General features: G+C 37.5%; 1 protein-coding gene across 4 annotated transcripts in view; it reads right to left on the reverse strand.

Annotated features, from left to right (window-relative positions):
- Window positions 1-12,759, reverse strand: part of MCTP1 (multiple C2 and transmembrane domain containing 1) — a 297,668-nt gene that overhangs the window by 153,046 nt on the left and 131,863 nt on the right. For all 4 annotated transcript variants that reach the window (XM_076362433.1, XM_076362434.1, XM_076362432.1 and 1 more), the window contains exons 3-5: window positions 7,154-7,296; window positions 3,367-3,446; window positions 2,698-2,806 (exon numbers count right to left, since the gene is read on the reverse strand). In XM_076362433.1, the coding sequence (XP_076218548.1) occupies window positions 2,698-2,806; window positions 3,367-3,446; window positions 7,154-7,296 (332 nt within the window). The remainder of the gene's footprint in view (window positions 1-2,697; window positions 2,807-3,366; window positions 3,447-7,153; window positions 7,297-12,759) is intronic.

Consider the following 12,759-nt stretch of genomic DNA (forward strand, 5'->3'; position numbering starts at 1 on the left):
TCTATGGCTACACAGGAAAGCTTTTACTTCTTTTGCTGAAGCTATTCCTTTTTTTATTTCCCCAATGGTCTTAATAAACACTCTCATTTTAGGTATATGGAATTAAAGTACTGAAATTTAAGTACTAGCAGTTAATTTCTGAATTCTTCAGCTTGATGATTTAACCATTTTACACGTGACAACATGTGCAAGCAATTTAGAGTTATCACCTGAACAAATTAAAACTTACTCAGAAGAAAATGTATTTTTGAAATGTAGGCCATATAGGGATATCAAACCAACAGGATTTAAGAAAATTTGCAATGAATTAGGAAAAAAATGCATGTGCTGTGAAGAGACAGTGTTTCTATGTCTTCTATGCAGCAGTCATTAAAGCATATTTAAAGGTGCTCACAGGTTTTTATCTAAATATTTCAACTATACTATTTGAATTATTACCTATATAGAGATATCCAGGTAGAAGGGAAGCAGTAATCGTTCAAACAGCATGCTACACAGATTGGGAATGTAGGAGTTGCTTTAATTACTACTTTATACGGTGCACATTTCCAGAGTGGGCAAGAATTAGTCTCGATCCTCTAACATAACATTTTAAAATTTATTGATCTCAACCATATTAAATTCAATAAAAATTATCCTCATTATTACAAGACCTTTTAAAAATAACCAAGGATGACAGTTTAAATGGAGTGATACATTTTGTAATATATCTGCTCCTTAGAGAGTAAATAAAATCTGATAAATAAATAATTACATGTGGTAACCGAATAAAAGATAATTGCGCCTTGAATTATTAAACTCCTAACACATTCATAGACAGCAATTCTGTATTAATTTTGTAGGTCATCTTCCCTACATTTTGACACACATGCTCTGATTTTACTGCAACTTTTTTAGAACTGCTCTGAGATGCGTATCTTGGGAAGACTGGTTTCTAATAATAAAGTTTCAGCTTAGGAATCAGAAGCTTAATCTGAATCTTGAGCATTTTCAGAATGAAGTCCCATATAACAGTTTGAATGGGAAGAAGAATTGCTCACTTAAACTAAGCTAAAAGGATTAGCTTACTAAACAGAAAGCTAATAATGAAATGCATAATAGCACAAAACCAATTCTTCCTCCTATCCAGTCAGTTGGATATGAAAAAAGTTGCTACCCAGCAAGTCTATGGCGCTCCCATTACTTTTGACGTTCAGTTGCGAATTCACCGAGTAAATACCCATATGAAAGACATGTTACGCTGTAGTGTCTTAATTTCATTTTCTCACCTGTGATTTTCTTGAGCGCTCTTTGTGTAATAGCTGATAACACTGAGCGGCACAGTAGCTATCCTATCTGTATGATGAAAAAAGGAAGCTAATGTGCTGTCCACATAAAGGTTTCCCACATAACAATACAGTATTTCTGTGCTGTATGATTTAGGATTATGGCAGGATAATGCCAAAGCCACTTGGAAAAACAGGGCTATTACCAACTGACTCAGAAATGCTAGTCCTACCCAAATACACACAAAAAAACTCTCGAATGGAATACATTTTTCAATTTAAGTGATAAACACTTTTGTGGTGCAAATTTGCAAGACAGTATTCTGAGTTGTCTGGACAAACGTATTGCTAAAAGAAAGAACAATACACTGTTTAAATAAACATCCTGCACATTACTACCATTTTCCATTACTTTTGTTAAGTTCTAACAGAACGTCATGAAGAAAATTAACAGATGAGAAACCTATTTTCAAAACTACATCTCTGTCATACCAGATACCAAACACCTAGTTCCAATAACTGACTTACTAGGCTATTTAATAATAGCAAAGAGAAAAGTGGAAAAAGAACAATATTACAACCCACCAATATTCCTCAGGTATGCAACAGGGTGACGTGTCACACTGCGGCATACAGAAACATATATGCTCTTACAAAAACCATATAGTTGAGCATATCCATGGAAAATTTCATCAGATAAATACTTTTTGTTGGCCTCTCTGAAGCCAAAGGAATCCACATTATTTTAAAACCTCTGAGCAACATCATCTCTCATTTCTGCCATAGTTGTAGTATTATTGCTCAAGTCAAAAGTCAACTGACAAAAAGCTCATAAAATACATCCAACTAGAGACAGAATTTGTCACAACTAACAGGATCTATAAAACTGGAAACTATTTTCACTTAGAACTAAGCAGCTCAGAGAACTAAGATTGATGAAGGAATTACAATAAACCTAGAAAACCACACAATTTTGTAATTGAAATCTGGTCATGAAATTGAAAAATATCAACTAGTACTTCATCACTAGATGCCAAAAAGCAGAAATACTACCTTTCTTCAAGTTTCTTTATTTTCAGCGTGGAATTGGATTCAAATGTTCTTATCTAGAGATGGCAGCACTAGGTTCAAAATTCTTCACCAGTGGCTTACTGACATTTTTCCATGTTGATCAGCACCATTCACCTGCAACTGACTTTATCCGAAACTGCTGAACATTCATGTTCCATCTGGATCCCTTGGTACTATCTCAGGGAGGATCCAATTCAGATGAAGTATGCTGTACTATACCAGAAACACTGTCCAGCATTATTTTAAGAATTGGAAAAACCAAATTCATCTCAGAATATGTGGTTTACTCTTGTGCTTTAAGTCATCCAACCATGGGAACAATTGCAAGAGTGATGACACATATTAAAATATTTAAAATTACCACTTCTCGCTGTTCTTCTCTAGGAGCCAACAGAACTGATAACAATATACTTCCCAGATCATGGTCAGGGTAATGAGGATCCTTCAGACTCAAGGTAACATCTGTTTGCCTAGAAGACAAAAATATATGCATTTCTTTTGATTTCAGGCTCTCAGATAATGAAATTTCTGAATCATGAGAATTAAAGGCATCTGCATTTATATGGAACTACTTGAAAATGGTGTCACAAATTTACGCCCTTTCTACTTTTAAGTATTGCAGTCTAAACACTCATAAATAAATACTCAATATTGTTACTCTGTGTTAAGTACTTACACATAATGAAGTAATCAAATCTGAACTGTAACATTAAGGGATTAAAAAACAGAAAAAACCTCCAACAGTAGGTGGTAATGCTGTGAATGAAGATAATATAAAAACAAGATTAAAGTGGTTATAAAACTAACCTCTCCATAGACACTGTAAAAAATGTTGTGCATGATCAGTTAATATATTATTAACATTCATATTACAGTAATTCCCTAAACATAAGTGTTTTTCCTCAGCTAGTTTTATGTGGTGTAGGTTTATGTAATTATTTTCCAGCACAACGTTCTACTTGCAATTCCACAAACATGATACTAACAGACAACCATAAAGAATGACTCCGTAGGCTTGTTTGTGCCATACCTGTTCAATTCCAATGAAGTGAGATCCAAAAATGCTGAACCAATAAAGTCATCTTGAAGTCCAAAGTCATAGTCAAAGACCTAAGAGGCACAGGAGATAAATGCATTGGAAATTTTTTTTTTTGACATTTTCTGGCTTTATGAATGGTTCTTGAAATTCCTTTTCCAGAGTTAAGCCACATGTTTCTCACATGTCAAATCAGGACTATCGGAAAGCAACCTGCAACTTTCTGGCCACAAAATCAAGTTTGAAACTGCTTATGTAAAAGTCAGAATGCATCATGTACAGGCACGGGGGTATACTGCTACTAGACCACATATGTGAACCACATCAACTTTATAAAAACAAAGGAAGCATTTTTATAAACATAGGCACTAAAAGAAGGAAGGCCAAAAGAATAACTAAAGTTAAGTAGAATCATTGCTTTGCTATACATTAATTGATACCTTTATCAATTTTGCAAACTACAGGCAGGAGGGCAGATGTGATTGTGAAAAGTGGGTTATTACAGCACTTGCATCACTATCAGGAATGATAAAATTGTCAATTTTGAAGGTTATATACGTTTCTAGGGTTTAGAAATATTATAATCTAAAACGAAAACTTAATGGATATGTGTAAGGAAATACAAAATACACAAATACACATTTGTTACTCTACTATGAGGACCCTGCCTGCTAACTTGCTACCCAAAAGAGAAAGCATCTGGACAAATTTACTGACATCCAGACAGGAATCTGTGGCCAGTATGTGGAATAGCATCAATGATTTGAGATGGATTATGCCTCCCAAGTCAGAAGAAAGAAAAACAAACTGGGGATGACTTTCAGAGGGAAATAAACGAAAAGGTGGATGGCAACAAAGAAAAGTTGTGACACAAAATTACAAAAACAAAAAATGGGAAAATGTCAGTTATCGAAATCAAATTTTCTAGGTAAGTTGATTTTTCTTGGCAAATATTGTCATGAGAATTTCTGAGGACCAGAATATACTTTCAGCTCTAAGTAAGAGTGAAACTTGTGAACAGCTAGTAATGAGAACATTTAACTGAGATGTGACAGGCCTAGGTTCAAGGTCTTCAATTTTGATAGTAATACTTCAAGTACTGTATTACAGAAACTCTTCTCCAGGAGGCAGTTAAAGCTGTTCATCTTCTAAAAATACCTTAATATGGACTGGGTTAAGACAATAGTAACAGAAATCCCATAGCCCAATGGCTACAGCATTGCTGCAGGACTGAAAGAGTTGAATGCGAGTATTTCAGCACAACTCTCTCATATGCATTGATCTACCCGAGTGGGTACCTTCATATTTTCTCTGTCTAATATTCATTCTAATGGGGAACGAAAACAAATGATGAAATCTCAGTTCATGTTGCAAAATAGAATTGTTTTCTCCCCCGACAAGTTATCAAGATGAAAACGTCAAATAAATATTTTCAGCTGACTTTCTGAGTGGTGCGGTCAACACGCCAGAGGGACGGGATGCCATCCAGAGGGACCTGGACAAGCTGGAGAAGTGGGCCTGTGTGAACCGCATGAGGTTCAACAAGGCCAAGTGCAAGGTCCTGCACCTGGGTCAGAGCAACCCCCGGTATCAATACAGGCTGGGGGATGAAGGGATGGAGAGCAGCCCTGCCGAGAAGGACTTGGGGGGTACTGGGGGATGAAAAGCTGGACATGAGCCAGCAATGTGCGCTCGCAGCCCAGAAGGCCAATCGTCTCCTGGGCTGCATCCAAAGCAGCGTGGCCAGCAGGGCGAGGGAGGGGATTCTGCCCCTCTGCTCTGCTCTGCTGAGACCCCCCCTGCAGTGCTGCGTCCAGCTCTGCAGCCCTCAGCAAAGGAAAGACACGGACCTGTTGGAGCGGGTCCAGAGGAGGGTCACAAAAATGATGAGGGGGATGGAACACCTCTGCTATGGAGAAAGGCTGAGAGAGTTGGGGTTGTTCAGCCTGGAGAAGAGAAGGCTTCGGGGAGACCTTAGTGCAGCCTGTCAGTACTTAAAGGGGGCTTATAAAAAAGATGGGGGCAAACTTTTTAGCAGGGCCTGTAGCGACAGGACAAGGGGGAATGGTTTTAAACTAAAAGAGGGTAGATTTAGACTAGATAGAAGGAAGAAATTTTTTACGCTGAGGGTGGTGAGGCACCGGGACAGGTTGCCCAGAGAGGTGGTGGATGCCCCATCCCTGGAAACATTGAAGGTCAGGTTGGACGGGGCTCTGAGCAACCTGATCTAGTTGCAGATGTCCCTGCTGATGGCAGGGGGGTTGGACTAGATGACCTTCAGAGGTCCCTTCCAACCCAAACCCTTCTATGATTTGATGATTCTATTCTATGATACTACAATTTAAACATGTCTTAGAATATGTGAACAAGCTATAAAAACTGAAATATGTCACACAGTGTGTTCAGAGTACAAATATGGATAGACATTATACCACTTGACACGCTCTTCCCAGAAAAAGAAAAAAAAAAATACACACACCTATTCCCTTGTGACCCTACTGCAGGGTTGATATTTGGCATAAAAAAATCAAGACAGGTAGCTATGTTGAAAATGTCCTTCTTTGAATCTGCTTCTCTCTTTCACAGTGCTGGGCAAGTATTCATTTCTTATGAGTCACTAAGCTTAATAAGGGCAGGAAAATGCCAATTGAGAATTATAATTAACTTTAGTTTTTCTAATAATGATGTACTTTATCTGAGCAGAATACATGAAACATAGTACAGATCAATACACAAAGGCTGTTATAAGTGGCATTCATCTACTAAAAATATCTACAATTCCATATTTCAGTTAAATTTTTTTCATGTATTTGAGATTAAGACTGATACTGATTTGAAGCATTGTATCACTTCAGACTAATTAAAAGGATTACTTAGGTAAGACCTAAGTTTCCAATCTTTCTCGAAGTATTTCTGACCTATCTATGTTCTAAATAGAACACTGAAAGTACATTTTTTCTGATAACATTTTTAGAACTTAATTTTTATCTACTTTATTTTACACAATTAAGGATTGCTTTTGGATATAGATCACCATAAACTACTGGGGCCAGAAAAGCGCCTTTCCATTCTGTGCCTATAAAACAATGATCACAGCTTTTCTAGTTTCCATTCCAATATGGATAGCTAAGAAGTACTAGTGGCACTGCTGCTAATTACTCTGGGCATTGCTGGTCTCTCTTTGATTTAAACTCAAGCTATCTGTTGTTTTGGAATAAGTGATACCTCTATTGTGACAAAACCATCCTCACCGGTGATATAGTAAGTAGAATTACAATGTAAAAGAAAAAGCAAGCATAAATCATTATGAAACATATAAGCAAACTCTCTGGGTTCAGGTACAAATAGAAAAAACCCAAAACCTAGGAGAATTGGGCACACCTCTTGATAAATTCTGAAATTAACCTCAGCAAAGAATTGCTTTTTAATAGGATTATGCTTCATATCAGAATTATGCAATGATATTTCCATAAATAAAAGGGATGCTGTCATCATGAAACACAGTTTACTTTCTCTGTCCTTCTCCTAAGATCACACTAAAGATATATAAAACAATTATGGCCTGAAATAAACAAAAATGCCTGTATTTACCTTTTTTTTTTTTTGAAATTTTTACATCATCATTATACAGATGCAATTTAAATAATTTTCACCTCTAAACAGTCTTTAGTAATGCACTATGGCACAATAAATTTTTCAGTATACAAAAATTACAACGTAGAAATTCTTTCAATAACTACTCTGATGTAATTTGACAGACATAAGTAAGATAGTGTCTCACCTTTATATACAATGGTTCTCTTGGGTTATCTATAAGAATGCAAGCTTTTTCTTCCCACACAGGATTGAGGTTCTTGTATATTGTTTTACTTCTAAATACTTCTTTTCCTCCAAGTTTGAACTTGACATACGGATCACTGGTTCCTGTTAAAGACACATATATACAGTTAATTATGTCCTTTCAATACATTAAGGGAATGGAGACTAAATTACCTTAAACAGAACGGAACGTAATTTCTACTGATAGTCAAATTAAAAACAGCAGCTGAGGAAATAATTTTTTATTGTCACAATTTATTATTTTCCACAGTGTCATTACTCAGATAATTCACTGTGTTAACATCAAATGGGTGCTTGCATTGCTTTCTGTTATTTGCAATCCATACTCAAATGAAATACTGGCTATTGCAGTGTAGTTTTTAGTTAACAGAATTATGTCCTTATTAGAACTAAGATTTTATCTTAATGCAATCACAAAAATTAGATTATAAAGTTAAAATTATTTCTGTAAAATATTAATCTAATTATCTTATGCCTTTGAAAAGGCACAGGCTCCACTGACACCACTAGTGTAACTTTTCATTGACTTTATTGTGTCCAGGCTTCCCTCTTCCATGAAGACACACTTCCTACAACACTCACGATGAGCAAGTCAACTCTGAAGTCAGTCCACAAAGTTCACACGCTTCCTGCAGCCATCACCTACCTGCAGGAGAGCACAGGTCTAAGCCCCCCGATACAACTGAGTAACAATTAACTATGACCAGAAAGACAACCCTGAAGGGAACTGAAAGAAAAATGTTAAACATGGCATGAATGGAGAATGGATGGGATGCGGGTGTGGAAGTGTCAGAAGGAACAACCGCTGGAAGGAGGACTCTTGGGGTGGCGCATGCTGGGGGCAGAGAGATTAGCAGCCATCCAGGAGCACATCTGTGTCCTCTTCTCAAGACACCCGTGTGGGGAGACAAAGGACAGCAAGCAAAAACCTGATGGTACACACAGAGGAGTGACAAGACTGAGAGATAAATCACTGCCAGCTACCAGAAGGTACAAAATGGCACATCCAAAACCAGCACAGACATGGTCACCCCACTAGCAGGAGCCCTGGAGACCTGAGGATGACCTGTCAGCTGGTGCCCTTCCCCTCCGCATCATGCAAGACCCAGACAACACATCTGTGCTTGTAAATGTGAGCATGCAGGTGTGAGAGTGTGAAAGCAAATGACAAAAATCAGTTTTGGTTTAAAATAAAATCACTTTCCCTAGCCACAAGATTTCACACTGCAATTCGTTACGTCACCGTTCCCACGCTGCGGTGCTATTTCCCACAAGCTGACCTCAACTCCCAGTGCGTTGACTTGAGCTGACATGTGGGAAAGAGAGTGAACCCGGGGGAAGGAGAGGGACAGAAGTGGCCAAATGCCTCTTCCACTTGTGTCCAGCAGTCTCACCACGGAGACCAGTGGCTGAGCAGCACGAGTCTGCCCCTTGACGAACGTTGAAGCTGCCGCAAGCCGTCGCTGCTCATCGCTGCCCCTCCACTGCCCGCTGCCCTGCGCCAGCACCAACACTTCAGGAACTGGCCAGCTAACAGATTTGGGAAGTGGTCCAGCTGAGAAAGGCAGTCGTTGTGCAGCTGGATGGGCTCCAGGGCACAGCTACAAGACACAGAAGTTGTGCCTGCGACGGTCCTCATGCAACCACCGCATCCGTGGTGGACTGAGGAAAGACTACTCATCTTTTCCTGCATATTTTGATTACAAAAAATAGTTAAGTCTTTAAACAAAATAAAAAAGCTGGATAAAAAATTCAAACTAATTGAATGTCAGTTGGTAAGATTTCATTGTTATGTAAGTGAAATTCATTTTAATGAAAAATATTGGAGGGGATTCATACTTCTATTTCTCTCTCAGCTATTTCTGAGCCTTAATAATATTTGAGTCTAATTGATCCAAGACTATCTTAAAATAAACAGTAATTCTAGCACGAATAATAATTGTATCTTCATGAGCAACAGCAAAATTATAAGACAGACTTCTAATGCTTTTCACGAGACCAGCATATTCTAGAGGTTTGTGTTTACATCCACTGGGAAATGCAGTCATTAGTTTTGGTTAAAATGGCAACATGCCCTTCTAAATATAAAGACTGGTATGACCAGAGCTCTTTGCACTATTTCATGCAGCCACAAGATGTCAGTACTCTTTACCTAAAATTATATATCCCTTTCAAAAAACTATAGCAGTGGAAAACTGTGATCTCACATCTGACAGGGTTACAGTCATTCCCTTCTGAAATTACTGGCACAGAATTCAGTGGCATAAAAATGTTTAGTCTAGCACAATTAACTTGTTCCTTGGTTATTCAAGTAGCAGTGATGCTTTTTATGGCAAAGATCACACGTTTGAATTAATTCTGTGGAATTTGAAGAATACTTTGAACATGGACACCAACAAATGAACAACAGTAACACAAGCTATAACTCCCCTGCAAGGCGTAATTCTCCCACTGATTTTCCTCATGGTTGCCGTGAAGCGCAGATAGCTGGCCTTTAAGCACTATCTTCTATTGTGCAGACTCCACAAATCTCAAAAACTCTTTTGAAATTTGAAATCAATGTAAAACACTGTTGGTGAGATACATACCCAATGAATAGTTTAGGATCCAGATGTCAAATAATTTAATATTAATTCATTTTTATGTGTAAATTTAGTAGTAGGATGGGTCAAGTGTTAGTTCCACTTACAATACATTGCAAAACCTCAGGGTTTGTATCTCTGTGCTATGAATACTGAGAACCACTAAGAAGCTTGCTTCGACACATCTCTACTTTAAAGCTGAGAACTCATTAGGTCCACTTAGTTAAAAGCTCCACACCCTTCACAGACCTTTTCCATTCCTTGAAGAGAGACCATCCATTTTCAAAAGTATATGTATATGTATAAAGAAAGACAAGATTAAAAAAATTAATCTAATCAGCCATGCAATCATTCAGTAATGATTCACCTAGTGGGAGGGCAAAAGGAGGAGCAGAACAGAGACCAAAGCTTGGTCCTCTCTTGGTTCTGCTGAACTGCATCAAGCCACCTCCAGCACTGCTCTATGTCACAGGATCCCAGTTTTAATATATATTATAATTACCACCATTTTCACACGCATTATACAATTTTAATAAAGTAATTTTGCATTCATATTAATATGACACAGTAATAACACACCAAGCATATGTTAATATATTATTTACATATATTATGTAATAATACACTAACATAAAATTTTAGTCAACGTCAACAATTCAATTCACATATCTTTGCTGTTTTAAAGAGAAAAATAAATTCAGTTTACTTGGGATCTCACTGTTAACAGTGATTACAAGTTCATTACACAAAACCAGAAAAAATCAAAGACCCCCTCAGACTAAGCCTGCAAGAACCTGATATCTGTCACGGATTCTTGTTATTCAGGTCTCAGACTTTTCATCGGTTTCCTGCTTACAAAACCATTCAAATGAACCTGACACACTAAGGCCTAATTGCACAAACATTTGTCTTATCTGTAGCAGTTAAGGACATCATCATGAGCCTTCACTCACGAGCTTAAAACCTTCTCTCAAAAAAACCAAATCATGAGACACTGCTCTCTTGCTGAAGCACCACCATTGCCTCTGTAAAGGCAATAAGGACTCTTTGCACAGGATGGCAGCCTCTCTTTTCCTGGGAAACATTGGCCTAACAGACACCTAAAGATGCTGCCAAAGTCCAGGAGATAAACTATCCATCATCGCTGCTGCTGTTAGCTGACCCAGTGAAGCAAGCACTCCTCCAGTCCTGCAGGTCCAACGCCAGCACTAACACCAGGGTCTATCACTTCTCCCTTTCTGTGCAGACATCTCCTAAAATGGATTCTGCTTTGCAAGTTTAGGACACAGATTAGATCTCGTGAGCAGACATAAAAGAAGATTAAAAATTATTTCACTGAACAAATATTCAAAATGTTTGTTCAAAGGAATACTAAACTGCTTTTCAGAAGGAACCAAAGCAGTGTAATAAAAAGAGTGGAAATACAGCAAAAGCAAATTTGGCCAGAATAATAACCAAAGTTGTAGTGGATATAAAGAACAAGCATTCTCAATAAATTGTATACCTTTACATAATTGGTTCCTGAGGCTTCATAACAGGCTCTTCCACATTATTAGGCCTCCTGTTGAACAGACTTTCTTCCTTAATTAAATCCTGTTTAATATAATGTGATAAACTGCTAACTGAACAAAATTCAATAGTGAACACAGAGGTTACTGTAACCATGAAACCAAGTAATGAGCTTGAGACTGCTCCCCTGTAACTGATGCTCATGAGACAGAAAGGATGAGGCAAATCTCCATATTCCTCTACAATATTTTTGCACTTGGCTCAGTGTGAACAAAGTCAAAATACCAGCACGTCTCAAAAACCTCAGCTGAAGATCTACCTATATCATACGGTAACCAGACACTAAAATCCTAAATGCAAATTTTAAAGTCTTACACTAAAAAGAGAGAATACAGGCTATGAAAAAAACAATATGATATAGATGAATGATACTGATAAACAGCACTTTCAGCTGTCACTTCAGGTAGAGATGGTTTTATACTTCATATAACAAGAAGAAAGAAATTACATTTTAGAAAAATGGTGAGTTAGCAACTACATTTATTACACAAGCTAATTAAGTGATGTAATTAAAACTGTTTAACTACAGAATGGTTAAATGCATTAATTTTTCCACCACTGCTACTCCCTCACAGTTTAACTTTTGAAACAGAACAGAAAGCCATATGCAAGCCCATTCTGAAAAACAAGAGTGACTGTGCCATAAAAGCTTTTGTATAGTTCAGATGTTCATCACTATGCAATTTAAATTCTAGTTTCAATTTTTTTTTTTAAACTAAAGACCTAAGTCTTCCCTGGGGATCACTTGGTTTTCAGACTGTTGAGAAGAAGATTTCAGAAAGGAAAACAGAGCAAATCAGAGAAACTATCTTCTTCTCCTCTCCCTACAAACAAACCAATTCATTAAGGTCTTCCCTGCAGGTAGTTATCACTGCTGCAAAGTGGACCACTCAGACACAAGATCTTTTTTTTTTTACCTACAGAGGTACCAAGGCTAAGCAGTAATGTTACAAAGGTTGCAGCCCCATCCAGTTCCCAATGTAAATCACGAGTCTCCTTTGGATTCACTACACATACACAATAAAAACACAGTTAGACCAATTTCAGCCTAGCGGTTTGAAAAAATAAAACCTTCAAATACTATTAACTGGAAATCACAATAATTAAATGGGATTTGCTGCTGTGTGGGACATAGGAGGAATGCTGCAGGAATAAGCACAATGTAGAAAGCAGTAAATACCCAATAAATATGGGGGAACAGAACTTTTCATCACTGCAAGTAATTGGGCAATGTACACATTTCTAGAAGCAAAAATAAGGTAAAAGCATGTTCTTAATTCATTTACGCTTAGAACTATAACTAAACGTCTGTCATGGCTTTCTATTATTCCTCCATTTTACTTTCAATCTTGGAACTGCTCCATTTGATCTACAATTATTTGAAAAGAAAGCAAAC

The sequence above is a fragment of the Aptenodytes patagonicus genome, chromosome Z, assembly GCF_965638725.1.
Source record: "Aptenodytes patagonicus chromosome Z, bAptPat1.pri.cur, whole genome shotgun sequence".
In the NCBI taxonomy this organism is placed as follows: domain Eukaryota; kingdom Metazoa; phylum Chordata; class Aves; order Sphenisciformes; family Spheniscidae; genus Aptenodytes; species Aptenodytes patagonicus.